At 61.3% G+C, this 27,807-nt stretch overlaps 1 protein-coding gene across 3 annotated transcripts; it reads right to left on the bottom strand.

Annotated features, from left to right (window-relative positions):
• Positions 1 to 1,939: 1,939 nt before the first annotated feature.
• TMCC2 (transmembrane and coiled-coil domain family 2) lies at positions 1,940 to 27,150 on the bottom strand. Of its 3 annotated transcripts, XM_086765754.1 has the most exons (5): positions 26,888 to 27,150; positions 18,065 to 18,571; positions 4,245 to 5,179; positions 3,802 to 3,937; positions 1,940 to 3,300 (listed from the first exon to the last, which is right to left on the bottom strand). In XM_086765754.1, exons 1-5 carry the CDS (start codon positions 27,059 to 27,061, stop codon positions 2,989 to 2,991), a joined length of 2,064 nt encoding a protein of 687 aa, XP_086621880.1. In that variant the 5' UTR covers positions 27,062 to 27,150; the 3' UTR covers positions 1,940 to 2,988. The 3 variants fall into 3 exon arrangements, with proteins under 3 accessions (XP_086621880.1, XP_086621881.1, XP_086621882.1); XM_086765755.1 differs by lacking the exons at positions 18,065 to 18,571; positions 26,888 to 27,150 and adding an exon at positions 11,865 to 11,999; XM_086765756.1 differs by lacking the exons at positions 18,065 to 18,571; positions 26,888 to 27,150 and adding an exon at positions 8,626 to 9,023.
• Positions 27,151 to 27,807: the final 657 nt, after the last annotated feature.

The raw sequence follows: 27,807 nt of genomic DNA on the forward strand, positions 1-27,807 counted from the left end.
GGCTCGGCTGGGTGCCCAGGCCTGGGGAGCGGGAGGATGCTGGATGCCGAGGGGCGGTGGGGATATTGCTCGTGGCCGGCTGGCACGACCCAGCCCGCGGGCTCTGCTGCTCCCCAGGGACAGGGTGGCCTGGAAGTGGGGACCAGCCCAGGCGGCTGGGCAGAGGGGACGGTGCTATGGCTGGTGCCCAGCTGTGGCACACACCTTCTCCGTGCGTAGACACCCTATTGCACCCACCTCCCGCTGCAAAGGGAGCCTGCAGCCTCCTGAGATGAGGTGCTTGCTGTTTCCAGCACAAATCCGCCCCCCTTCCCCACAAGCTCACGGACCAGCCCTCTCCCTCTGCACCCTGGGCATGCCCCCCCCCCAGCCCCTCCTCACAGGGGAGGGGAGATGGGCAGTGCCATGCCGCAGGCAGGAAGGGGTTAAAGCACTAATTGGGATGAGGGACCGCACCCTGCCCCTGCACCGCATTTAGGGAGGATGCTCCACACCCGTGCCTGGTGGGATGCTGAGGCTGGCAGGATAAGAGGCTTTTGGGTCTGCTGTGGTGTGGGGCAGCTCCCTCCCCAGGCTCTTGGAGCCTGGGTTCAGGCAGAGCTAAGCAGCAAAGGGAGCTGTGTTTAGGCTTTGAAATTTAATTACTTGCTGTTTTGTTCTCACAGACGTTTAACGGTGTAAAAGCTGACCTGGTGCTGACGCAGCCTGCGCAGCGTGCACCTTGTCGGGATGCGGGCAGGTATCTCTGCTCGGTCTGAGGATGCGGCGAGTTGCCCAGCTCTGTGCCCGAAAATCAGTGCAGCTCTGGGCAAGCCCACGTTGCTGAGATGAAGTTCATGACTGCTTACTCCGGAGAGGACATGCCCTGGGTGTCACCTGCAGCAAGGGGCCAGGCTTCAGGGAGCCCCTGCAAAGGTCAGTACCGTCCCGTCCCGCCTGGGCACGGCCCCTGCTCCTGCGCGCTGGGGCTGGGCTGCCTTATCTCTGCTGTTAAACCCACGTCACCTCCTGAGCCCTTTCCAGTAAGTACAGGGGATGCCTGGGAGTGGGGTCCACCTGTGTGCCCCCAGTCCATCACCAGCCAGAGGAACTACTGGGCCCCCCAAAAGCCCTGCTGCCTTGCCTCTCCCCACCCGTGTCTGCTCAGCTGCCAGTTCACATCCATCTGCCGTTTTTCCAGGTCAAAGCAGCTGAAACCCAGCCCGCTGCTGCCCTTCAGGAACAGCGCAGGCTTATCTCCGGGCTGTCCCCCGCTCCCCCACGCCGAGCTCGCTCGCGGCGCGCGTGGTTCGACTCCGGTGCGAACTGAGGGGTTGGGGTGCGTCCGGTACCTGCTGGCCCCGCTGCCAGGTCCCTGCAAGGACAGCAGGGCCACCTCTCGCTGTGGTCACCCTCCACAAGCCGTGGCTCTTCTCCATCCTTGGTCTTTTCCATCACTTCTTTCCTCGCTGATGCAGCAGAGCCAGCACCCTGGGGTTGGGGATCCAGAGCTCTCGGCTGCAGCCCCAGGTATGAGCTGGGGTCTACATCCCAGTGCCCCCCAGCCCTCCTCCTTGCAGCCCCCTACTCTTGCATGGCCGGTTCCTTCGGCTCTGCACTGAGCACCGGCTGTTGGGAGGCACTGGGAGATGTGCCAGTGTGAGAGGTGATGCTCAACGGCTGAGGGGATGCAGGGAGCTCAGCATGGGGACACGGGTGGGCTTGGTTTGGCCCTGGGAGCACGGAGGAGGTGGGAGAGGACACTCTCAGTGCTGGAGCTGCCTCTGCTCCTTCTGCTGGACCCCCCCCAACCCTCGTGAGCACCCCGTGCCCCACACCAGCCCTGTGCCCTGGGCTGGGGTGTGCTGCAGAAACGTTAGGGGCCGAATTCTGAGCTGAGGTGAACGGGTTCAGGGCCTCCGACGTCGGGGGAGCAGCACCCATTTGCACCAGAGGAGGATCTGGCTGTGCATATACTTTTATATATATATTTATATGTGTGTGTGTATAGATATATTACATAAATATATATGTATGAAATAATTAAGAACCATCCGAGACAGCATGCTGTGCTCTTGTGTAGGGCCGGGGAGGCTGGAAAGGCAGCTGCTCGCCTCCCCCCGCTCTACCAGCTTTGATCCACAAATGGAAACGGAGTCTGGAATTAAATTAAAAACCGCACGCGCGCACACACACACGCACACACACACGACACGGTGCAGAGGCTGGAAAACTCAGAGGCGTGACGCTGGAAAGTCCGGGTGTCCCTGAAGAGATCAGATCAACTCAAGCCAAAGGAGGGGAAATAAATAAATGAAGGGAAACCAGCGGAGGGGTTGTGCCGGTGCTGCCTCTAGCATCGGGTCCCTGGTGTCTGCCCAGGCCCCCGTGGGGACACAGGGACGGTGTCACAGCCCTGCTCTGTCCCGGCCAGGCTGTGGTGGGGTTGGCAGAGGCTGGTGGGATGCGCATGTCCTGCTGCATTTGCCTTGGACTTGCTTTCTCCTTCGCCACGTGCTTTGCTTTCGCTCCATCTCGGGACCGAGCTTTTTGCTGTCTTGGTCTTCAAGGAGAAAAGGGAAAACCCAGCCCCAACTAACCCCTCTTCTCTCCCTGCAGAAAGTTCTCCTGGTGCTGGGTTTGGTCCAGCTCAGTCCTTCTCCCCGACAGAAGAGCTCTGCAGAAGACCTCCTTCCCATGGGCTTTCAGAACAGCATGACACTCAAAAATCAACCTCAAAACCCTAGAAAAACCCAACGCCCCAGAAATCACCAGTTTCTTCCAAAAACAACTCCTCATTCCCCATCCCACCCTCCCCAAACATCCCAGAGGAATGACGGATCCCGGCTCCGAGCAATTACCGCTGGCAGCAGCAAGGATGGAAGGCCGGGACGGTAACCGAACCAAGCGTGTGAAGAAACAACGCGAAGGCTTTGGACCACCGTCCCCCTGGCCCTCTCCTCTGCGGGAAATGGAAAGCCCCCGGGGCCGCAGCAGCCAGGCTGCAGATCAGCTGGGGAGCAGGACGTGCTCCAGAAAGTAGGTGATGGAGTCCCAGTGCTTCCAGAGGAAAAAGAGGAAGAGGACGAGCAGGGCAGTGCTGAGGATGCGCATGCGGGTCTTCATGAGCGGGGTGATGAAGTTGGCGATGGTGGAGACGAAGACAAGCAGCACGGCCATCAGGGCCAGGATGACGTTGATGAACTTGCCCAGCAGTGCCCTGGCGTTGGCGTTCTCCACCCCTTCCAGCTGCACCACTTGCTGCTGCTGCTGCTGCAGCTCCAGCTTGGTCACCCGCGTCAGGCAGGACTCCACCGCCTCCTGTGAGGGACAGCACGTCAGGGCTGGTGGGTGGCTCCAGGGATGCCCTACGGGGGCGTTGGGTACCTGCCCCGTGCTCTGAGACCTTGCTGCCGGGAGGCTTCGCTTCCACAGCTCTGATGGCTGGAAAGGGGCATCCCTCTGCAAACCCCCTCTGCCTGTGCTGGGCAAGGTCTGGGTACCTACTGCAGCAGGGGTGATGACCCAAACTGGGACAGCAGGGACTACGTGTTGGCCTACATGTGACTCCTAACAGCCCAGCACTGCAGCCAGCCACTCAGGGACTTCAGCACAGCGGGGACTCACGGGGGCACAGGCAGGGATTTTGGGGACACGGCTTAGTTGCCTGCTTCTTGCTGGGACAGCATCATGGTGAGGACCTCATCTGAGGGTGCTAGAGAAAGGGATCCCCCTTGCCCACCTTCTCTCCCAGCCCAGGGTCCCTCCATCGCCCCGTGGACGGAGGATGCAGCGATGGGCTGAGCCCTCCCGCTCCCCTACCTGGATGTCCCGTGCCCTCTCGTAGGACTGGTAGGCCACCTTCTCCTCCATGCTGGCCAGCTCCTGCTTCAGGTTGGTCATTTCGTTCTGGTGCAGCTCGGTGAGGTCGTTCAGCTGCTCCTCCAGACGCTCGTACCTGCGTGGGGGCGGAGAGGGGCTGGGGTGGGCAGATCTCCCTGCAGACCCCCCTGCCCTCCTTCCCCTGACACTGGGGAAGCCGCCCAGCCCCTCCACCCCACCCTGCTCCTGGCTGTAGCTGGTTATGAAGGGAAAGCACTGCATGATCGTCCATGGGGGTGGTGCTGCCAGGGGGTCCGGCAGTGAGGAGAGCAGTGGGGACCCCAGCTCCCCGTGTCCCTGGCATGCAGGGTTTAGGGCATGTGGTCCCCAAAAAGCCAGCCTGGGTGACACGTGCTGCCAACCCAGCACGCACCAATCCCTACCTGTACCGCTCCTCTTGCAAGCACTGTGTCATGTAGGTGTAATCCCGCTGCAGCTGGGCTTTGAGGTCCTCCATGGAGTCTTCCAGGTGCGACTGGCTGTCCTTGATCTCCCGGAGCTCCTCCAGGATGGTGTCGAAGTTATTGTGGTGGCTGTCCAGCGTGTTGGACTTGGGGCTCCCCAAGCCACCGGGTCCTGCCCCCGAGTTGCTGCCACCAGCCGAGCCGGAGGTAGCACTGGAGCACTCGTCGTCGCTGCCGTACTTGGGGCTGGAGACCAGGGTGGCACTGCCGCTGAGAGCCCGAGAAGCCTCCTCTGGGTGCCCATCGTCCAACGTGTCCTTCAGGTGGGCGATGTTGTCTGCGCTGCCAAACTTGTTCCGGATGAGGCTGGCAAATTCCCGGGGTTTGGAGACCACGGCGGTGTGGGTGGCCTGGGACAGACCTGAAAGCCCTCCCTTGACACCCTCCACCACGCCGCCGCCGAAGCCACTGATGCTGGAGCGAACGTTGGCACCCACGTCCTTGAGACCTTGGTGCATGTCCCGGAAGACATCCTTGGGCTGCCGGGAAGGGCCGTTCTGCTCGATCTCCTTCAGCTTCTTGTGGTAGTGCTCCAGCTTCTTGTGCAGCTGCGCAATGGTCTGCGCCGACTTCTGGTTCTTCTTCTCGAACACCTGCTTGATGCGGGAGGCTTGCTGCTTGTCCGCGTTGTTGGCTAGCTTCAGGTACTCGGCCACGTTGTCATCCCGAGCCTCCTGCTCGATCTTGATCTGCTCGGTGATCTTGAGGATCTTCTGGTGCAGGTGCTCGATGGCGGCTTTTGTCCTGTGAGGGTCAGGGGTGCCGTCGGGGACGTCCAGGCAGACGGTGCCATCGGCGTCGCTGTGCCCGGCGCTGGAGGGCAGGCTGAGCGCGGTCACGTCCCCCTTGTCCAGCTGTGAGCAACGAGAGAGGAGGACAATGGTCAATGGAGGGGGCGAAGGCCCAGGGAGCCAGGAGAATATTTAACCTCATCAAGAAGCTGGGTTTTCTTTTTTTCCAGCTGGTTGAGCATTTCCCAGCCACACCGCTATTGCTGGCATCCCAGTTAGAGGGCGCAGCAACAAAACAACTGGGGGTTTGTGGCTGATTTGGGCCAACAAGGAGCATCTGCTGCCGGGAGCTCGGCCCTGATGTTCCGCCCTGGCTCTGCGCAGAGACAGGTACCAGCGTTTCCGGGCTGCCGGACACCCAGTGCCAACCGGGGGAAAAGGAGCCAGGAGCTAAAACCGGATCTCATCATCAAACCTCCCACCAAAGCAGTGCTGAGAGCGAGGACTGAGCAACCCTTGAGGTATTTTACTCTCATTTTCAGACTTTGGCTTTTAGCCCAGATGCACATAGGAGGGCTTCAGCCGAAGGGAAACTCTGCCATAATCCAAATTTGTGGGAGCAGCTCCTGATCCCCAGAGAGCAGCAGGCTCCGGGTGCGGGGACTCCTCGGCTTTCTTCTCCAAGGTTTCCCCCCCGGCAAAGCCGGACCCCTCTGCAAACACCAGCTGCCACCTAGAAAGCTGGGGCACGTGCTGATTTCTGCGTTACAGATGGAAAAATCAGAGCTTTGGTAAGGAAACCACCCGCCTGAGGCCACATTTAAAATCACTGGCGGAGCCTGGGCTGCAACCCAGGGTCCTGCCTCACACTCTCCAACCCGGGCACACTGCATTACCGCTTCGGAAAAAAAAAAAAAAAATCACTAAATCTTTCCAGTTGCTGGGTTTTATATGCAGATTCTTATGCAAATCTCAGTGGTTGTATAAATGGCTCCTGGCTTCTAATTAAGAGCTGCTTGAAAGTTAAATACTGTTGGCAGAGCTGAATAATTTCTAATTTCCATCACGCTTTCCCCAAATGACCCTTTAATAGGGATAACGCTGCGAGGTGGTTACTTAGGAGCATGTTATCACCAGGAAATGCCTTGTGTGGGAGGGAGGAATGTTCTCAAGATGCTGCTCAGAAACGCTCCCACCTGCAGCAGGTCCTGCGTGGGGCTTGGGAAAGCAGAGGCACGCGCTGCCCTCCTGTTGTGGACTTAAATTTCCTCTTTTCCCAGAGCCGCCGTGCTGCTGGGGGTGTCAGTGCTTCACGCGGGGGTCTCGGCATCCTTGGGAGGCAAAAGCAGACAGCCACGAGCTGGGTGGGAGCATCCCCCAGGAGGGGAAGCAATGGGAAACTCAGCAGCCCCCAGGTGAGCACTGGGCAGAGCTGGGAGCTGGCTTCAGCCCAGCTGGAGCAGCATTTAAAAAAAAAAAAATCAATGCCCAACAAACCTGCGGAGTTTTCAGACCCCGCTGCCGGGATATTCTTAGCCGCTTGGCCGGGATGGGCCCTCCAGCCGCCCCGTGAAGGGTTTCGCTTTGGTTTCTTATCAAGGGGCAGAAATTAGAAGCAGCAGGAAACAGACTTTTTGCCCCGATGCGCAATTCTCCGTACGGTGAGGGAAAGGCTGTGGCAAAGGGAAAGGCAGCCCCGGCCGGAGATGCCGCAACGGGAAACCCCAGCTGGGCCAGTGAAGGGGTGAAGTTGCTCAAACTTTGTTTCCAAAGAGGAAATTCCCAAATTTTGGGAATGATCCAAACCTTTGCCCTGGCAATGCAAATATTTTGGGTTTATTTGCGGGAGCGTGTGGGGAAGGGAGGGCAGGATGGGTGGAGAACGGCACGGACCCAAGGCTGCCCATCCACACCGACGTGGCCGGGGGTGAAATCCCTTCCCCACCAAAAGCTCCGCTCTCTCTCCGGCGTGGGGCACATCATATGAAAGCCACATCAGGTTATTGCCCTGAAAACAACAAGCAGAAGAAAAAAAAAAAAAAAAAGACAATACTGATCTCTGCAGTATTAACAGACACTGCCTGCTAAACCCCAGCAAGCCTAGATGGCTGCGCAGCGGATTTAAGCGGGGGATTAGTAAAAGCCACACTTTCCCTACATGCAGCAAGCCTCCTGGCAGGCACACCGACGTGAAAACCCTGTTTTCCAGGCGGGTCCCGAGGGGAGAGCAGGGGCTGATGTGGGATGCGGGAGGAATGCAGGACACAGGAAGAAAATATTGTTCTTATCAACGGAGTTCAGCCCAGGAGAGCTGAGATATGCAAAAGGCTCGAGCTAATAAGCTGAGCAAACACACTTACAGGCCGCGGCTGGGCACAATTATGCAAGGCTGGTTTATTTGCTGCGGCAGGTTTGATGGGAGGAAGCCCAGGTGAGGAGCTCGGGGGCCAGCAACACCCCGGGCACAGGGCTGAGGGTCTCCCAGCACACCCAGGACTGGGAGGGAATTAAACCCCTTCTTAAGGAATTAAACCCCATCTTGAGAAATTGCACAATTACTGCAAAGTTCAGAACAAAACTCTTCAGATGCTTACTCAGGCCCATAACTATTCTGTTTTCTGCACCCCCCAGCCCACTGGGAAGCACGGCGGATGAGCTAACGCAGCTTCTGCCGCATCGACGCTGAGCGAGGACTTTCGCTACGAAGTGTGACCGCGGTTCCCAGCTGAAGTACAACACGGGGACAAAACGGCTGTGGGAAGGACCATATGCACCTTCAAACACGGAAAAAAAAAAACAACAAAAAACCAAAATGTACCAGCGAGCTGTCGAGGGATGCTGCACCAATCCGGCGGCTCCGCAGCACGAGTGTCACCGGGCCCTCGGTGGCCGTGGAAAGCCACGAGGGAGAGGCCATGGCCGGCAGAGAAATGCAGGTGGGCATGGATGTGGGGAGGTTGATTTTGGGGCAGTCATTAAATGCGGGGGTTTCCTTGGCCACTCTTCCTCAAAGCACTTCATCAGCGTAACTCAGGACAGCACCCGCCCCGTGAGTCGGCGACGGCGATGAGCCCAGCGGCACGGGGGATGCTCGGGCGGTCCCCGTCCTCACGTGTGTCCGCAGCCCCGTGCCTCCCCGCGCGGAGCCGCTATTCCCACTGGACCGCGTTACCCACCCGAGGCGTTGAAAATAGCAGCAGGAGCCCTGACTCACACTTCCCACCCTCCTTGCCAGCCTGCAGCAGAGACCGAAGCTGGCAGCCCCGTGTCCCCCTCCGTGCCTCGCCCGCCGACCCTGGATGGACACCACGGGCCGGCAGCAGCTGCCTCTGCTAACTGCCCAGCCTGAGAGTAATTTTTTCTTACATAACGTAGAGAGGCACGCTCAGGGTTTCAGCTGGCAGCGGAGCTTCCCACCCCGTCTTTTTGCTGCGCCGGCACGGATCGTGCCGGTGGGTTTCATTCACCGAACGCCAGAAGCCGAGGTACCCGAAGCCCCCGCGGGTCTCTCTGCCCGTCGCCATCCTCCCCGTGGTTTTATCTGAACCCCAGCAGCTGCCAGGACCTACCTCCATCGCAGGCGAGGCTGGGGTCCCCCAGGGCTAGTCGGCGTGGGCTGCTCGGCCGTGTCCCCGCCGCGGCACGGAGCCCGGCAGCGATGCGCGGGCAGAGCTGGCTGCCATGGCAGGGTGCCTGGCTGGGGGAAGGCAGGAGCTGACGGCAGCAAAGTTTTGGGGGAGAATCAAGGAGAGGGAGGAGGAGATCCCTCCTGCTGACCCTCCCGTCAGGGCCGGCCCCGCATCCCTGGGCACCTCCGAGCGCGCAGGGATCGAGCGCGGCGTTGGGACTGAGCCGATGGGTGCAGCGGGATTGCCGACTCAGGAAATCTGCCGGAGCTGTTTACAGCTCTCAGCGAGTGGAGCTTTCAGGGCTGTAACGCAAAACCCCCCTCGTCCCTGTGGCGGGATATTCGCACGCCTCCAGCCCCATACGCTGCCTGCGCCCTGACGCAGCGGGTCGGGACGGGCTGTTGTCATCTGCTGTGTCACACACCGGGATGTGAAACCCGGGAGAGGCAGGCAGAGGCACGCAAAACAAAGCAAAACCCCAGGTGGGACCGAAGCACGGGGAAAAATACAGTCGTCAAGCAAGGAGCCGGGCAGCCTGAGGGAGCTAAAAGCCGGGAACCGAGCGCTTGTGTTGGGAGCAGGCGGTGTCCTGGCCGTGCGCTGGGATGGACCAGGGTCCAGCCGTCCTGGAGCGTGTTTGCAGCTCGCTGGTTTGGTTATTTCTCGCAAAAAACAACAAGACCACAACAGCTTAGGAAGTGTTTTCAGCCACACATTGAATTGCACCGGCCGGACCGATGAGCTGACCGTGACCCAGATGCATGCTTAATGGGGAAGTCCGTGCCGCTCCCACAGCTGAGCCGAGCCAAGCGCCGCTCAGCCTCGCGCTTCCCGTCCTCTCTTGGGCTGTCCCCACGTCTGTCCGTGCCCTGGGAGCGTAACCTGCTGCATCGAGGTGCACCACTACACCTCCGAGCTGCCCCGCGGTCACAGCCAGCGCTGCCCGCGCTGGAGCTGGCCCTGCCCGGGGTTGGCAGCTGGGGCGGGCAGCCCAAACACCAACCTGACCCGGCACAGACGGATTTGAAAGATTCAGTTCGACAGCTCCATAAAAGCACCATCCCACAGTCTCGGTCCCTCCATATCCTGCAAACTGGAGCTCCCCTAAACCTCGCAGCGGACATCGCCCTCGCAGCGGACATCGCCCTTGCAGCGGCGGCGGAGCCTCCCTGCGGGAACGCTTCCCTTCCGGAGACGTCGGCTCAGACAGGCCTGGGGCAGGGGCTGCTGCGGGCTGCGGATAAGCTGACCAGTGTGACAGGAGGAAACGGGCACAAGCAACAGCCTCTGCTTGCGCTGCTCTGAGCTGGGAATGCATTTCCCTGAATCACCCCGTCCTTAGCCCGCCACTGCTGGACCCTTCCGGACCAGTTCCGGTGCCGATGCCCACGCTCCGCTGGGAGCCAGGAGCAGGGAAGAGGCAAAGCTGGAGCGGCCCATGGACCGGTCTGTGATGCCAAGCTGCCAAAGCACAGCTCAACACCAGTAACTGAAACCCTTCTCCCCTCCTGGCACCCACACCGCGCGCGGCAGGCTGAATGAGCCACGCAGCAGCTCAGCTCGCCAGCGCTGTCTTTCCAAACCGGTCTCGGCTGTCGGCCCCGCGGTGGGGAAGCAGCGCTGGAGGGGCCGGGATGGTCCCTGCGCCCCGTCCTGGGGACAGCATGGCCCCGTGCTGACCTGAGCATCCTCGCAGGCCACGTAACCCCTACGAGAGTTGCTTCTACCCACGGAGCTGTCGGCAGCTCCAGTGTTTTTCAGTCTGTCCTCTCGGGAGCACAGGATCTCCTCCCCATCTGGCCGCGAGTTGGCGTGAGCAACCTTTGTGCATGAGCACTGAGCCGCTTCCCTGCACGCTTGCTCGCCGTTTGAAGCACGGGCAGCGGGCCGTGGTACCCTCCGGACCGAAAGACACAGAGAAGAGCAGATTCCCCGGTAAGTGAAACCCACCAGCAGCAGAAACCAGCTGTGCCTACCGTACGGCGCTCAGCCACGCCGGGGAAGGGACTCCCATCCCACCGAGCCGCCCCGGCGACGGCGGATTTTGCAGCCTGGCCAAGCCCCAGGCCGTGGATGCCTCCGGGCATGACAGGGCAGATTACCGAGCGACGTTCATCTTCGATTTAACATCTCTCATAGCATCACTTCTCGTTTTAGCGCAAGGGCCAGAGGTCACTTCCCATCACTCTTCTGCCGTCTCAGCGGGGCAGAAAAAACCCCCAGCTGCACAAGACGCTCCAGAAAACACCCTCCATGCCCCGAGCTCCGCTCTGCACTTCCCTCGTTTAGCGCGCAGTGGGAAGGCTGGGGTTAGCAAATAATTGCAGAAGCAGGACTGGTGCCTGTTATTGCCCTGGCAAAGTGAGGGGGAGCAGTGGTGCAGCATCTCCCCTCCCTTCCCCAGGATGCAAAGACCCCGCTGGCACAGGAAAAGGGGGGGAGTTGCAAGGAAATTACCCGAAAGGTTGGTGGTGGGCTGCCCTTCATCCTTAGCACCAGCTCTGCTTTCGGAGATTTAGTCCGCTGCTTAGAAAGCAGCAGCTATGTTTTTCAGGCTTGTCTGTTTATTTATTTGCAAATAAATAAACCCCGGCTTCCCTGCAAAGGAACTCGCTGGGTAGACACAAAATCACAGCACATTCAGTGTGTGCTGGTGCTGAGTGGTGCGGAATCTGGCCCTGAATGCCCACAAAGCCCCAGTTCCAGCATCTCGACCAAGAGATGGGTCACCCAGCGATGCCACACGAACACAGGGCAAATTTTGGACTTGGGTTCTGCCTTCGCTGGCCGGCACGGGCAGCAGCCAGGGCTGGGTTTAGCAGGAACGCACAGGGCCTGAGCTTAGTGTAGAGAAGCTGGTACTAAAAAAAGGAGGAAGGCTAGCTAAGCTGCACTAGAGCATCCTCGACCACGCTGGGAAAGCTGCATACAGCTTATCGGGAGCTGGGATACCGATACAGGTGAAGATCTTCCAAGTCCAGCTCTCCTTAACCTCACGTCCCCCAGTGCACTCGGTGTCCCAGGCAAGAAGCTTCTTGGCCAAGACCTCAACCCTCGCAAGCGGCAGCCTGACCTTCGCCTGCAGGTACCACCTTGCTCCTCACCCCTTATTCCTGACATCCCGAGTCCTTGCCTTGCCACTGCCTGGGAGCAGGAAGGAGAAGGGAGGGGGTACTTACAAAGACACCCAGCAGAGAATTTAAGAGCAATATCCTTTTCCCGGGATAGGCGTCGGGAGGATGCGGTTCCGGCATGAGGATGCCCTGGTCGCTCCTGGAAAGCGCCTGGCCGGTGCTCCGCGAGGCGGCCGGATCCTCTCCCTCTGCCATGGCTGCGGTTAAGGAGTCGCAGGGGCCAAGGACCGTACGCCGCGTGCTTGCAGGGGCGGCACTGCGAGGCTCTGAGGCAGCCAAGAACAAGCAGCACAGGCTGGCGAGTGGGGAGGGAGCCCAGGGGAGCGGGAACAGGCTGGGTGCCGCAGGGGCTGGTCCCGCTTCTCCAACTGTGCTGGGAGAACAAACAGCACCGCCAAGCGCTGCCTGGCCCAGCTGCCTTCCGAAGGCTGCGGAGAATAAACAAACCAGCCGCCGCGGTTCCCCCCGTCCCCAGGCTGAGCTGGGCTGGTGCCACCATCCCACGGGGCTCTCGGCGGCAGCAGGCGGGGAGCGCGCTCCCGCGTGGCACCCGGCGAGGGGCCCCGCACGGAAGGCGGCTGCGTGGGTGCAGACGGGCAGATCCCAGGATCCGTCCCAGGCTCAAGTCGTTCCTGTGCCTCTGTGCCCGTCCATCCCACGTGGACTTCAGCGTCTCCTAATTCGACACTGCATCCTTCAGGTTGGGGAAATGTCCCTTGTGCCCTGGGCTCGCAGGTCACCGAGAGGGACACCTCTGTGGGGATGATTCAATGACCATCCCTCACGGGTGAAGCGGCCCTTCCTACGCTTGGAGAATCTTTGGAAAAATCCCAGCTGTTGTTTTTACTGGAGAGAGCAACCTCGGGAGCTCCAGCACTGGTGCTGCTATTTCGCTTGCTGGGTGACACGACAGTAAAACCGCCAGCAGCAGCCCCCAGCCCGTGCTGCAGCTGGGTTTTGACACCTCTAACAGGGTGCTTGTGCAGCTGGGGAGGATTTTTGGCAGCTTATGTAGGAAAGGTTTGAGGGGGACGGCAAGGAGAGGCAGAGGCACAGAGCGAGGAGCCTGGCGCTGTCAGAGTCACAAGGCAGGACCCTGCTTTGCTCATCCTGACTCAGGAGGCAAATCCCGCTCTCAGCCGCTTGCCTGGGACAGGCAGGACGGACCGCGGGATGGACAGGAACCTTTGGTCCCCAAATCCTGCCTGCTCCGCATCCACCCCGCATGCCGGCCGCCTGCTCGACCCAAATCCCCCGGGGGGGAAAGCGGCAAGGCGGCGACCGCGGTGCCTGCCTGCCGGGGAGCGGGAGCTGCTGGTGGGCTGCAAACAACAGCCATATGTCAACGAAGGCTGAGGAACACGATGTCTTTTGCTAGGGGGTGAATCAGTACGCGAGTCTGATATTCTCCTTCTCCTGAATTAATTAAGCCGCAATCTCGGGTATCTTTGTCTTCACAGCTATTATGTGCTTTTCCCAAAGTGCTCCTCAAAGCGCCGTCCCGATGGCAGCGAGGGAACGAGTTCCCACCACCGCCCTGCACTCACAGACCCTCATTCCCCTGCGACGTGTGGGGAGATGGAGGCAGAGCCGACCCGGACACAAGTGCTCCAGCACCTCCAGTTTCGTGATGCTCAGCGCGGGCTCAGTTTGCAGCAGAGGTCAGCAGGTCCCTCCCAAAACCCTTGGCACTTGTAGGGTCTCTGCACACTGGTGCTCCCCAGCTCGCCCCCTCGGGACCCTGCCCCAGATGCCAAGGGCCACGCTGGCCCTGGGGGGTCAGGGCTGGGTTGAGCAGAGTCCCCATCCCTGTCCTCATCCCAGTTGTCGACTGAGACCAGTTCCGGGTAACCGGAGCCGCAGGAGGTGAGAAATCACATCCCCACCTTGAAACCGAAAGCGGTCGGATGCCAACAGTGCCGGAGCGAGCCAGGGCTGAGCTGGACACCCAGGCAGGGGAGATGGCCTCGAGCTGCTGCGGCGAGGGCTGAGCCGTCCCACAGCCTCTCGGCCACCGCTCACCCAAACCCTTCCCTGTCCACAGACCACAGCCGCCCCCGGGGTGGATGCTCAGAAACCGCTGGTTTCTCCCCGCGGGCTGTAATCCATCTCGCCCCGATATAGCCGCTGACCCGGCAAGCATCTAAATTTAGCGAGATGAATCCTGCCCCGCGTTCGGAGGGCTGGTGCCCTTGAGGTGGCAGGATGGCGGGGAGGGGGCTGTGAGGTCAGGTCCCCCCGGCAAGGCCGCAGGACCACAGACCACCTCCCACAGAGACCGGGCAGCGGAGGGACGGGACGGGAGCAGGGACGTGGCACGCTCGGGTTTGGGCACGGCTCGTTGCGTTTCAGGCCGGCCCGGCCCGCAATCCCAAAGCCGAGACGTGGCACGAAGCTCCCCCCTGCTCCCCCCTCGCCCCTCCCCTGTTCTCACGGGAGAAGCATCTTGGCTGGGGGGCCAAGGCGGCTGCGGCGGCAGCTGGTGCTGTCACTTGCCGAGGGCCACCGAGGGCGGGCAGGCGGGCAGCGAGCCCGGCCAGGGTCCGGCCCCTCGCCCCCCTCGGGGGATGCCGCGGGGGTCCGAGCCGCGCAGCCGGCCGGGGCTGAGCACTTGCGTTCGTGACACTTGTGAGCTCTGGGCTGCCGGGGAGAGGCCGGCCGGGGGTGCGCACAGAGGGGCACCCGCGCACACCGGTGCGGTAACGCTGCCCTCTAACGGCCACCAGCCCCGCAGCCAGCCCGCTCCCCCCCCTCCCCCCCGCCACGGCTCGGTGTGCGTTCCGAGGGGGCTCGGAGGGGTCCCGGTGCAAGGCGGGGGGGCTCACCTGGACGTGAACCATCCCGCAGTCCCCGCAGTCCGCGCAGCTCCCCGGCAGCACCAGGCACAGAACCCCGCGGCCACCCCGCTCCAGCTCGGGCCACCCCAACGGGGACGGGGGCGAGGGTCCCCCCGGGATGCTCTGCCCCGCCAGCACCGCTGCTCGGCTGACCCCACCGCCACGGGGGATGGGGGTCCGTGGGGAGAGCTCCCCACAACCGCTGCTGTGCTGGGGCCTTGGTGGCCGTCCCAGCTGGTAACGCCCGTCCGCTCGCCTCTCCCACGAGGCGCTGGCGGGTCACCAGGAGGAGATTAGCGGGATAAGGAGAAAGCTTTCCAGCAGGTTCCCATCGCCACGCCTGCAGCCTTCCGCTGTCCCAACCGTGCCGCTGCCACCACCGCCATCACATGTGCCACCACCGCCTTCACATGTGCCACCACGGCCACAAAACCGGCACGCCCAACGCTGGCGACGCGCTCCCTCGGACACACCGACGTGCACCCCAAAGCACCACCTCGCCTTGGGTGAGTAAGCGAGCCGCGTGAGGGGATGCGCTTGGAATCCGGCGGCGCTCCCGGCTGTCGGTACCCACGGCCGGGGAGAAGCGGCCGCCTCGTCCCACCCGACGGGCTCACGGGTGAGCGGAGATCCGCGTTAGCGCAAACCGGAGAGACGCGCCGCACGGGCGTGCACGGCACGGCTGCGGTTCTCGGAGCAGAGCCAACCTGCAAAAACCTTGGTCCTGAGCTGTGTGAAACCGCCAGCGGGAGACGAGGGACACCCAGGCCACCGCGCCGTCATCCCACCCTCACCGGGAGCTGCTCCTTGCACGCACGAGGTGGGCAGAGCGCAGCGGGGAAGGCCGGGGGGCAAGTGACGAACACGTGTGCGACAGGCGGACATCCCTGTGCAAAGCAGAGCTTTGTCCGCAGCTCCGTCGCTGATGTGCGGTGCTCGCGACAGCCCCCAGCCCCAGTTTGGGACGTGACGGGCAGCTGTGCCAGGACACGGGGCAGCTGCAGCTGCGGGCAGAGCAGGGGCACACGGGGCACCTCACAAATTACGCTGTGAGCCCCAGCCAGCACTGGGACCTGGCGCCAAACACCCAGACTGTGCCGTAGTCCCGCTCGCCTCCTCCAGCCACCGCAGCACCCCGGCAGCCGCACCTTGGGGGGATTTAGGGGGTGCAGCGGGGAGAAACTCTGTGTGCCCAGCCCCGTTGGAGCTGAGGGTAGCCCAGGGCTCGGGGGCACTGCAGGGCGAGGAACTGGGGCAGGTGAACGTAGGCAAGGGAAAGCTGTAGGAACCTAATTTAAAAAAAAAAAAAAAAAGAAAAAAAATCAATAGTTGTACAAAAAGCACTTGCTGAAGCTGAATGATCCCATGAGGGATCGCTCAGGCCCTTACACAATGGGTGGAAAATTCAGCATGAAATTTCTGGGGGAAAAAATGTCTCTTTCACAGGAGCCCTGTGCCTCCCTGAGCAGCAGCTTCCAAACTGAGGGAGAAACTGGGAGGAGGCGTCTGACCCCGGCGGGACAGGGCAGAGGCGATGCAAAGCGATTGCTGGCCCAAAGTCCCGGTGCAAACGCGCGTGCCGGGATCTGGCAGAGCCGTGCTGGGAGTGCTGGAGCCCAGGGTGTCCCTGCGGAAGAGGAGCCGGTTTGCTGTGCGCAGGAGGCTGGGTCTCCCGAGGGGTAAGGAAAAATAATACGGCATGAGAATATCACATAGCTCTTGTTTCTCTAAATAGGTTATTTTTCCACTGCCTCACAAAGGCCTCAGTATCGCCTCTCTCCTTATTACTCTTTGTGTCATATGCAGTTAATTATTCATCCCCTTCTCGTGCTCTTTGTGCTGCTTCGCCGGCGGACACGGACCCGCTCCGCTCCCGCTCCCTCCGGGTGCTTCTGTCCCCGTGCGAATCGCTTCGGCTCGAAGCTTCGGCGTAACCCCAGAGGGACCAGCGGGACCAGGCTCCTTGCAAGGCTGATACACAAGCCAGAGGGAAGAAATTTTGGCTGCGGATGCTCCAATTAACAACCTGAATGGCCCTGGCCCTGCTCGGGCGCTTGGTGTGGGCGCAGCGCGGGGACTGCCACGGAAGGGACAGGGTGCCCTGATTTGCACACTGCAAAGCGGGGAGAGGAGGACCTGGGCAGCAGTTTCTTGCGAATACAATGTGTTCATCCTCTGGGACCAGATTCCCACATCCCAGCGGCGGCACCGTCCCCGCACGGCTGCGGCAGGGCAGCAGCACCGGCACCCGCTGCAAGCCACGAGCGTCAGCTGGAGCTTGGCGCTGAAACCGCCGAGTGAAAACAGAAAGAAAAAGGATCTGGTTGATCCTCTTTCCGTCAGCTCAGAGGGCAACAGAAGTCTCCAGGTCAGATTTCCCCCTCGGAGGCTCGGTGCCAAGCGGAGAGGAGCGGCTGGGCCACCTACTCCCGAGCCCCCGCGGGGTGCCGGAGCCTGCCTGGCCATCTCATCCCAAACCCTATTGCTTTGCCAACTCACTGTTGGCATTTTCAGGTAAATTAAGACAAAAAAGGGCTACAGAGAGTGGTTTTAGAGCGTGACACTTCCCGAGCTCCAAAGGCCAAGGAGAGAAGCCAACACGGAGAATCCCACCAGCGCCCGGAGCACCTCTCACCGCCTGCACCTTGTCCTCAGCGCGCCGTGCCGCTGCGCTAATCTCAGCTCTTTCATAATTAACGGGGCTAAACGCTAGATGGAAATACCAGCCTCTCTATTAGCTCTGCGCAGAGCGGTTTAAAAATCACTTCAGATGGGAGCAATTTGCAGCCGCCTGGCCGAGCCCTCGTAGACGCCCGGCGCTGGGCTGCCCAGGATCCCCTCCGACCCCGCGCTGGGGGTCCCACCCCACTGGCACAGAGCTCGTGCCACGGCCCCTTCTCTCTCCCTCAAATCACAGAATGGTTTGGGTTGGAAGGGACCTTCAAAGCCCACCCAGTCCAACCCCCCTGCACAGAGCAGGGACATCTCCAACCAGATCAGGTTGCTCAGAGCCCCGGCCAACCTGGCCTGGAACGTTTCCAGGGATGGGGCATCCACCGCCTCTCTGGGCAGCCTGGGCCAGTGCTCCACCACCCTCAGCACAAAAATTTCTTCCTTATGTCCAATCTGAATCTACCTCCCTCTATTTTAATCCTACTCTGGGAACGGGACCAGAGCATGGTCCTGCCTTCACCTACCCGCCAGCACCAACCCCAGCAGCCTCTGGACCCAACTCGCTCCCATGCAGGGGCTGCCGTTCGCCGTCCTGCGCACTGGGTGCCACCAGCGCCGCCCCGAGTCTCCTCCTCACAGCACTTTGGGGCGCGCTGCACCCAGTCCTTCCCCGACCACCCGGCGTGGGCTCATCCCCCGCAGCCGCCCGAGGATGTCCCGGCGGCACAGCCCTACCTTATCGGCCAGGCACTCGGTGTCCTCGGTGAGCAGGTAGACAGCCCCGCTCTCGGCCAGGAGAATGGCAGTGTCGGTGGTGGAGGAGGACCTGGGGCGGCCCTGGTGCTGATGCAGGATGGCGGTGAGGCTGCTGTCCTGGGGGGCTTTGCGGCCGAGGTGGGGGCTCCCTTTCTGGGGCTCCAGCGAGCCGCTCTTGGCTCGCCGGCTGCCGCTGTGCAGGCTGGTGCCGCGCTTGATGGAAGGGCGAGAGCGGATCTGCTGCAGCACTCGGTTGAAGGCGGTGGGACGCGCCGGGAGGTCGTGGAGGGACACGGCGTAGGAGACGCGGTGCATCTCCGGGGATCGCTCCTTCTCGTCGGGGGAGTCGTGGTCGGACGTGCCGTAGTGCGGCGGCAGCGAATCCTGCGAGTTCTGGTGCTCCCGCTCCCGTGACCGCCGGCGGCTGTGGAAAAGGTGCTTCAGGCCATGGCCAAACATGGACCCTTCGGACAGCTGCTGGATTTTCTGCGGGAAAGGAGAGAAAACAATCCCTGTTACTGTCAGGAAGGGACGGCATCGCCCCACTTCGGCACACACAGCTCCAATGGATGGTGCCCATGCTAACACCGAACGCAAACGTGAAGCTGGAGGGCTTAAAGAGTTTCTGGAGGGCTCTGGAGACCCCGCACCAGCTCAAAGGGATGTGCAAAAGGGAACAAGCCCTGCTGCCAGCACTGCACTTTATACTGGTGGAAAAGTACGAAACGTTAGCATCCATTTGATGGCAAGCAGGGCTGAGCACGGCGGCTCGGGACGGCCCAGGTACGCAGCTCCAGCAGCATTCCCCATGCCAGGGGCAGGTCTCCGGTGAGCGCTGGCTGCCCCGAAAAGCAGCAAGAGGAGCAGAAAAACCCATCAGAGCGATGGAGGGAGGAGGGTGCCTGCTGCAGTCACCGCAGAGACCCCAGCCCCGTGGGCAGCGGGGAGGGAGCAGCCTTTTCCCCAGCTGGAAAAGCCAGGGTTACTCCCGGCCTGGGAGCCTTGGCCACTGACGCGCTGCCAGGAGCCACCTGCTCTCCAAAATGTGCTCCAGGAAGGACCCGGAAGGGATTTTCCCTGTGGGATTTTCCATGGCCTCCGAGCACAGCACGGACCAAGCTGGCCTCACTTACGGAAGCGAAACCGCAGCTCGTGGCCCAGTGCCACCAAATCCAGTCCCTGCCAGGCAGCAACTGGTTTCCAGCAGGAGATGGGGGCACGCTGCTCCCCTGGGTGCCCCTGGGTCGTCCTCTCCCCTGGGGCTGAGGCTGACGTTCCCACAGAGCCCGCAGCTTTTCTCGTGCCGGCTCCTGGGAATCGGGGTGGACGCTAGCCGCGGCCGCAGCAAAGTCATGCAATATGGATGGTGGAACAGATCGTGCTCTCGATTACAGCCGGGTCAGCCTGCCGCGGTTTCCCCGCAGCCACTGGAACACCCAGATTTGCATCCACGGGAGATTTTGGCTGGGTGCCCTCCGCAATCCCCTGTGCGTGGTCAAACAGCGGGGGCAGCAGCGCGGGCAGCGACTTCCAGCATCCACAAAGGGCTCAGATCCCAAATCCCAGGTCCATCGCTGCTTCCCGGCAGCAAGTAAACAACTTTGGGACATCGAAAAATCCTCTCGCCTCCCAGAGCAGCCTCAGCTACCAGTAACCCAGCAAACCGCCAGGCACGAGCCCACCCTGATGCTCCCTGTCTCTATTTTGGAGTTAAGCCCAGCACCCCACCTTTGAGGACGACAGTCCTGACCCTGCTGACGTTTGGGGGCACCTCACCGCGGATTTCCCGCGCCTGGGGCTCTCCCCAGGGATGCTGGTTCCCATAACCGCCACGCTGCCGCGAACTCGTGCTTGAAAACCAGCGCGGAGCGGGCGCAGAACTGGGGGCTGCTTATAGCCCCAGCCGACGCTTGGCAAAAGCCCTGTTTTACTTCTAAAATAAAAACAGTGACGTTCGAGATGCGACCTGCAGGAGCTGCAGACCGTGGAGGATTTCACGGCCACACAGAAAGGGTTCCTTCTCCTAAAAATCCCAGATGTTAAAGCCACAGGGTCCAAATCCATAAGGGTTGGATCCGTAATTCTCCCCGCACCCGTAATATTGCCAGGGAATCAGCGCTCAGATCCCGTGTTGCTGAACGCTACAGGCAAACCCTTTTATCCTTCTGTTATCCATTCATAACGAAAACATCTATCCTTTTGGTTTTGTTTTTTTTTTTTCCCTAGGAAATATGTAATAAATCTACGGTGCCGAATTGCCACTTCAAGAAATAGTGATTTAAATTTTATTCTATTTATAGAGTCTCTATGGAAACAGAGAGAGCATTAGGTAGGTAATGACTACAAACCCCCAGATTTCCACCGCCAAGGGTACGGCGTGCCCTCGGACGCACAGTTAGCCCTTTGGAAGGTCCAAGCGAAAAGAAACGACCAACTCCCTTCCTTGAGGGTAAGGAAAACACAATAAAAGTGAAGCTGGCAATAAAGGAGAGGGAGTTTTTCCAGCATCGGCGTGGAGGTGGAAGCCAGCTGCCCTCGGGGGGTTCTTGGCCCAGCAGCTCCATCCGATAGCAATTCACCTTTTGAAAGAAACTCCCCTCAGCCCCGTTCCAAGTTTTCTTGAAAGAACCTTTCATGGCTCTGCAGGTAAGGCTCCCGGCGGGACGGTGAAGGATCTGCACGGGAAAAACAGGGAGGGAAGCAAAAAGAGGAATCCCAGCCCTGCTGCTCCGGGCTCGGACCGCACCGGACCGCCGGCTTGTCCAGCATCGAAGAGTTGCTGGGAGCGCTCACCCGAACAAGCCGTTCCGCAACAGTTATTGCAGAGAATCTGCTCATGTAAAAACTCTGTTTTCTTATGTTACTCCAGGATATTATTGCACTTGCAAAGCAGAGGCATTTTTCTGGCACGAAACTGCTCGTGGCTCAGAACAGAGCGTCTGCACGGGCTATTTTGGAACAGCCGTTGCTTAATTACTGATGCAATGGATACGGAGATTAATTTCTCAGCGTAGACAGCTGTGAAACACTAAGATTAATACAAAAATATCTTTATTTCTTTTGTCTTTTTCATTAACGCAGCCAGGGTCTCCTGCTCGGTGGTGGGGACTGGTTTCTGCGGACTTCAAAGGAGAGGCTGCTGCTCCGTGTCCCCCGTCAGCGGATCGGCTCTTGCCGGCTGCGGCGGGGTCAAGCCCAAGGCACAAGATTTGGCTGAGCACGGTCGCACCCTCTGCCTCCTTCTTGTGCCTTTATCCACTGACGGAAAGCAATTGCTAAAATGTGAGAAGCCAGGAGGGGGCTGCACGAACCCCCCCTTGCACCCAGCCCACCGCCCTGCCTGCATGGAGGGCAGAGTCCTGGCCCTGTGGGGACACCGCGGGGACAAGCCATGCCTGGCCAGAAGAGAGCCAAAAAACCCCATTGTCACCCAAACCAACACGAACTGCAGGAGGACAGTGACCTGGGTGACTGCTTTGTCCGGGACGCCGCTCTTTGGCAGCGTCCCGCGGGAGAGCCGGGTGCTGCCCTTGCCCGCTGTGGCAGGGATGCGTGTCCCTCCTCCCGGCCGAGCCGTGCCGGGCTCTCCAGGGCCGGTGTTCCTCCCGCTGCCGAACGGCCACGCAGCCCAAAACCTCCCTGTTTCTTGCTGAATGGTTTTCCAGCTCTGTCCCAACATCCAAACCTCTTACTCGGCTTTCAGAGGTGCATGGAGGGGGTCTTGTTGCCATGACCTTATAGCACAGCCACATGCTGCAAAATTCCCCTCTATTATTATTATTATTATTATTATTACTACTACTATTATTATTATTAATGATTTTTATCCATGGCCCACCCAGAGGCTCCAGCCAAGATTCTGCAGCCCTTCGGAGGCACTGCAAAAACGCACTGGAAGACTGTCCCATCCCATCCCATCCCATCCCATCCAAACCCATCCCACCCCATCCCATCCCAACCCATCCCACCCCATCCCATCCATCCCATCCCACCCCATCCCATCCCATCCCACCCCATCCCATCCATCCCATCCATCCCATCCCACCCCATCCCATCCATCCCATCCCATCCCACAGCACCCCATATTTTAAGGCACAAGGGCAGAGATGGCAAATGAGGCACTGAGCAGCTCGCAGCCCTGCAAACCATACCAGGACCCCAGCAGGTCCTTCTCATTCCTGCACCGAGTTTCTAGTCCTCCTGCTGCTTTCCCCAGCTGACCCTCCTACGGGTCCCCAGCAAGGGGGTCCTACCACCACCCAGCCCCCCCTTGCCAGCAGCCAGGCTGGGGGTCAGGGGCAGAGGTGTCCCCGCGGGGTGGCAGCCAGCCCAGCTGCCCCTCGCAGCCCAACATCCCGAGCCCCCGTTCTGCCGCTCCTCCCGCTGCCCTCAACGCCGAGAAAAACGTGTAAGATGTTCTAAAATGGAAAATAAAGCACTCCCCCACACGCGCTTCTCCTCCCAGGGACAGGATGAGAGAACAAACATGTGACAAACGTTAGTCATGTTGTTTAACGCGCTACAAAAACGCCGTAGTGACACGCAGCTCCTTAAACGCTCTCCGGAATAACATCTGCGGGGCCGGCGTCGCCTGCCCAGGTGTGGCTGCGGCCGAGGGGGCCGCGGACCCCCGCGAGCTCCCGACCTCGGGTGGCATTTGCAGATTTGCAGAGCAAGATCTCCGCTGCCAGGGCCCAGAGGAGCCAGATGTGCTCTGGGGGGGGGAATAACGCAGCGAGCGGCAGCCCGCCACCGCTTCTCCCACGGCTGTCACCTCTGCGTCTCCCGAAGTGACTGCGGGGATGCTGAGAGCTGAAATTCGGTGGGAAGCGAGGATGCGGGGGTCAGATCTGGGGGGTGGGGCTGGGACCATAGGCAGCCAGGCATGGGTGCTGAGCGGCCCACGCCAACGTGAGCGTGGGTCTGCTGGGAGGCACCGCGCGGCTCCCGGCAGGGCAGCACGCCCTGGCCTCGGCTCTCGCCCCTCCATCGCGCCTGGAACAAACCCCAGGGAACCGCGCTGTCCTTCCGGCTGCATCCTGCCCCGGGGGGGATGCTCTCCTCTCCCCGAGGGGCTAGGGGGTCCCGGCACGCAGCTCCGCAGCGGGGAGAGTGGGGATGCACTGGGGTCCCTGCCAGCAGCCTGAGAGCTTCTGATGAGCGATGGCCTGGGGAGATGACGGATGCGGGCGCTCCAGGGACCGCTCCTGCTCGAGCTGCTTGACAACAGCTCCATCCCGCTAACCGCAGGGGAGCCAGCTCACCTTGGCGGTGTCCTTTCAAGACCAAAATATGCCTGGAAAACTGTTCGTGCGAGGGATTAAATATAAATGTACCTGAGGGTTTAGAATAGGGACTGGAGACCTTTACGGAGAGGAGTCCTCTCCCCGCAGCGAGCAGCCTGCGCAGGCACCACCGCAGGGGAGCCTCTGAACCGCATTGGGGGTCTCCACCCCCAGACCCATCCCCTCGTAGCGAGGGACCTTCGAAAAAAATGAAACTAGCCGAGTGGGTTTGACCTGCTACGAGTAAATGGGAGGTTAACGTCCCCTCCAGCCACCCCCGTCCCAACCGCATCGCTCAGGGCAGGGTCTGCCCTGGGGAACGCACATCCTTTGGTGGGACCTTTTCCTGTCCTTCATCTTCCTCCTCCCCAGGAGAGGTTCCCCAGCTCCTGGAGAGGTTCCCCAGCTCCTGGAGAGGTTCTCCAGCTCCAGGAAGCCCAGGGGAAGCTTTCTGTCCACAGATATGAGGTTTGGATCAGGCCCAAGAGCTTAGACCAGTGCCTCTGGGCTCCTGCTGATCCCAGATTTCGGGTTCAAAGGAGGGAAAGGTAGGAGCCATGAAGACCGAGATGGGAAATTGGAGATGGAAATTATTTCAGGCTTCAACTTTCAGCCCTTGGCCAGATGGGCCTGTTTGGGAAAACAGAGAGAGAGAGAGACCTAGGGAAAAGAGCTCTGAGATGCTAGGGGAAAGTGGGAGCGGGACCAAGCGGTGGATGCGTTGGTGGTGGGACGCCCCGGACACGCCAGCAGCTGTGAGAGGCCGCATGTCTCCTTCTGCAGCGTTTTGTATGGATCCAGTCACTCTGCTGCAGAGCACAGAAATCCCTGCCACCCAATATATTTTTGAGCAGAACAGTGTGTCATCCGTCTGCTTTGCTCCTTGCCAGAACTTTTTTTTTTTTCCTCTCTTTTCCCCTAATGAAGCCCTTGCTCTCGGCAAAGGAGCCGGAGTCGGGGCTGGGGAACGGCGAGCTGCCACGGATCTGCCGGCGTTAGGGGACGGAGCCGACGCACGGCAGCCTGTTGTTTCCAGGTTGCCAGCTCCAATCCGTCTTCGGCTGGCAGCAAACAAAAGTTTGCATCTGACGCTTGCTCGCCGTCCCCGGGGAGACGAATCTGTGGGTCGCCGTGCGCGGCACCGCGCCAGCCTGGGGACAGCTGAGGGGCCAAGGACCGGCTTGTTGGAACCCACCCCGCCGTGGTGAACGCAGCGCGGCTCCGGAGGGGGTTTGGGGCAGGAAAACTTTAAGATTATATTAACGACGCCACTAATTGTAGCAACAGGAGGCGAAGCGGCTGAACGGGTGGTGTCTGTGGCGGGGCCAGGCAGAGTGCCCGGCTCTGCCGCGGAAGCTGTGGGCAGCACCGAGACGCAATTTCTCATGCGTTCTGCCTGGCGAAGCAAGTCTGAGGATTTGCTCCGTGCAGACAATTAATTGCTGAGCTACAAACTCGTTAAAGGTGAGCATCGGGACGCCAACCCGCATTAGGGTATCACGCTCGCATCGATACAATCAATGGGCATCAGGCCACTGCTGTTGCTGCGAGCTGGACCAAGCTGCAGACCAGGCTGAGCTCCAGCTCCGAGCTGGACGCGCCGACTGAGGAACGCTCGGCTTGGCGACTGTGTCCGTCGTAAGCTGCGGTTCCTTTTGCTCCCAAGCCTTTCTGACTCCTTGTGAGGTGAAAAGGGCCCCGGGTGGGATGGAGAGAGGCTGGGGGATGGCGCAGATGAGAAGCAGCACCTTGGCCAAGCCAAGTCGAGCCTCCTCGAGGTAAGGGTGTCCCACCCCACCAAGCCTTGCGTGGCCCTGAGCACCACATCCCCACGGATGTGCCTTCTCCTGGCACGGGGCTTCGCCCCTCCAGCTGTTTTTAGGGTGGGAGCAGCAGCCGTACATCGCGTCAGCAAAGCCAAAACGGCCTCAGGAGCAGAAGCTGCTGCGCAGACATTGAGGAAAAGGCACCGCGTGTCGCAGCGTCCTGTAACTATGGGGCTTCTTGTGCCTAAAGCACCCGAGTTGAGTTCTCCTACAGGAATGGGAGTTTTTATTTCCTGGCTGCCTTTCTGGAAGGGATGCACACAGGCCTGGTGGTCCTGGCTGTGCTTCCCAGCTCCCACGTGACCTTGACCGTGCCGGTAGGACCTTCCAGGGGCGCTCCACAACAACGGTCTCCGTCCTGGATGCTAGGCTGCCCCTTTTCCACTTTTGCCCGGGTCTTTTTGAAACCAAAGAGTGGCACCTCCGTACCACTGCAGCGCGACCACCACCGTCGCCTTCAACAGCGCTGCCGCGAGCACGCTCTGCCCGCGGCCGCAACACGCTGCAGCGCCTGAAAACACCGAAGCTACACGCAGGGAATTCATCCCTGCAACATAAAACCCCACGGCATCCCCACCCTGTTGAACGGCCGGGGTCAGAGCTTCTCCGCTTTCAAACAAGGAAATTTCTGCCCAGTTTCGCCCGGCACCGCTCTGTCCTGCCTGCCCGTATCCCTGCCCGTGCTCTGTCACCGGGGACCGGCTGCCTTCCCTCCTGCAGCGCTGCAGTGCCGCGTAACTTGTTTTCCTCGTTAACCGGACACAGCCCGGAGGCACAGGAGGAGCAGCCTCGGGGCCATTTGTACACCGGCGCTTCCCGGCTGCCGCAGCTCCGATCCCGTCGGCGCGGCTGGTGGTCCCCCGAGCGTCTCCCCTTCGCGCGGCGCTGGGGTGGCCCCGACAGTTATTCACTGCCCCTCTGCAGTGGGACAGCCCTGTTATCCCCCAAAAAAAGCCCGCTCGGGTGATGGCAGCCCGCTCCAGACACGCCACGGGGTGCGACCCTTGCGCCCGCAGCCCCCTTGCCAAGGGTGCACGGTGTCACCAGGGTGCTCCCGCCTCTCCCACCGCTGCCATGCTATTATTGCTGCTTTCGGCAGCCAGGCTGCAGCAGGGCCACGGCCTCGCGCGTGCTTGTGCGAGCCTGCCACGAGGCATCTCGACCCTGGGAGCTGGCCCACTGCGGGGGCACCCACACCCCCAGGGCATTCCAACCCCCGGGACCTCTTCATCCCGGGAGCATCCCCGTCCTGGGAGCATCCTCATCCTGGGACCATCCTTATCCTGGGACAATCCCCATCTCAGGAGCATCCTCATCCTGGGAGCATCCTCATCCTGGGACTGGGAGCATCCGTATCCTAGGACAATCCCCATCCCAGGAGCATCCTCATCCTGGGAGCATCCTCATCCTGGGACTGGGACCATCCGTATCCTGAGAACGTCCTCATCCAGGAGCATCCTCATCCCAGGGCCATCCCACATCCTCCAAGGTCACACCTGTAGCACAGCAGGGACCGGGAGGTGGGGATGGTGGTAGCCCACCAAGGCATACATCCCACCGGTAACCCCACACCAGTAACCCCCAACGGTACCGCCATGGACCCTAAGGGGTCTTCATCCCTCCGGTGACCCCACCGGGATGCTCGCCCCGTTGCCAACCCACCAGTACCGCCCGGTGCCACCGCTCCTTACCTTCAGGTCGGGGGGCTTGGTGCGCGGTGGCGGGACAGTGCCCGCCTCGGGGACCGCCGCCGCCGCCGCCGCTTCCCCGGGCTTGGCCTCCATAGCGGCGGCACCGGGCGGTTCCCCCGCGGCGCCGGGGTCCTCCTCGGGCTGCCGCAGTTCGTCCGACCGGCACCGCTTCATACCGGTGCGCCGTGCCCCCGGGAGGCGGGGGTGCCTACGGCCGCGGCGGCGGCGGATGACGACCGGGCGGTCGCTGCGGGGCCCGCGGGCTGCGCGCCCCCGCCCCACCCGCGCCTGCCCCGCCGTGCCCGGGCCGGGCGGCGGCTCCGCGCCGCGGCGGCTCCGCGCCCGCCGGCATCGGCATCGGCATCCCCGCCGCCGCCGCCGCCGCCGCCGCCGGGACCTGAGTGGCGGCGGGGCTGGCCAATGGCGACGGGCGGTGGGCGGAGCCGACGGCGGCGATTTGCGGCGGCGGCCCGGAGCTGTCGCGGCGCGCGGTGCTGCCGGGCCCGCCGCCCCCGGCCGAGCCGGTCCGCGGAGACGGAACGACACCGCTGCCCTGCCCCGGGACCCTGCTTTGCCTTTCGTTTGCCCTTTTTAATTATAATTTTTAATTGTGATTAATTTTTTTTTTAATTTTTTTTTTTCCTCTCCCCCTGCGCTGCAGCCCGCCGCAGCCCCGCGGTGCTGACCGGCCAGCGGGGACCGTCCCGCCGCGGCCGAGGCTCTGCCGCCGCTTGGCCCCGGTGCGGGCGTGGCTTCAGGCGAGGGATCCGCCGGCCGCTGTCACCCGCCCGCTGCTCCCGATCCCCTCGCCCCGCGCCTCCCTGCAGGCCCCCGTCTGTCCCCCCCAGGCCGGCCGGGGGTGGGCGGAGGCCCCGGAGAGGGGTCGGCACCGCGGGAGGGCGGACCGGCGCGCTGGGCCC

Source organism: Chlamydotis macqueenii, chromosome 23, assembly GCF_036417535.1.
Source record: "Chlamydotis macqueenii isolate bChlMac1 chromosome 23, bChlMac1.mat, whole genome shotgun sequence".
Taxonomy (NCBI): Eukaryota; Metazoa; Chordata; class Aves; order Otidiformes; family Otididae; genus Chlamydotis; species Chlamydotis macqueenii.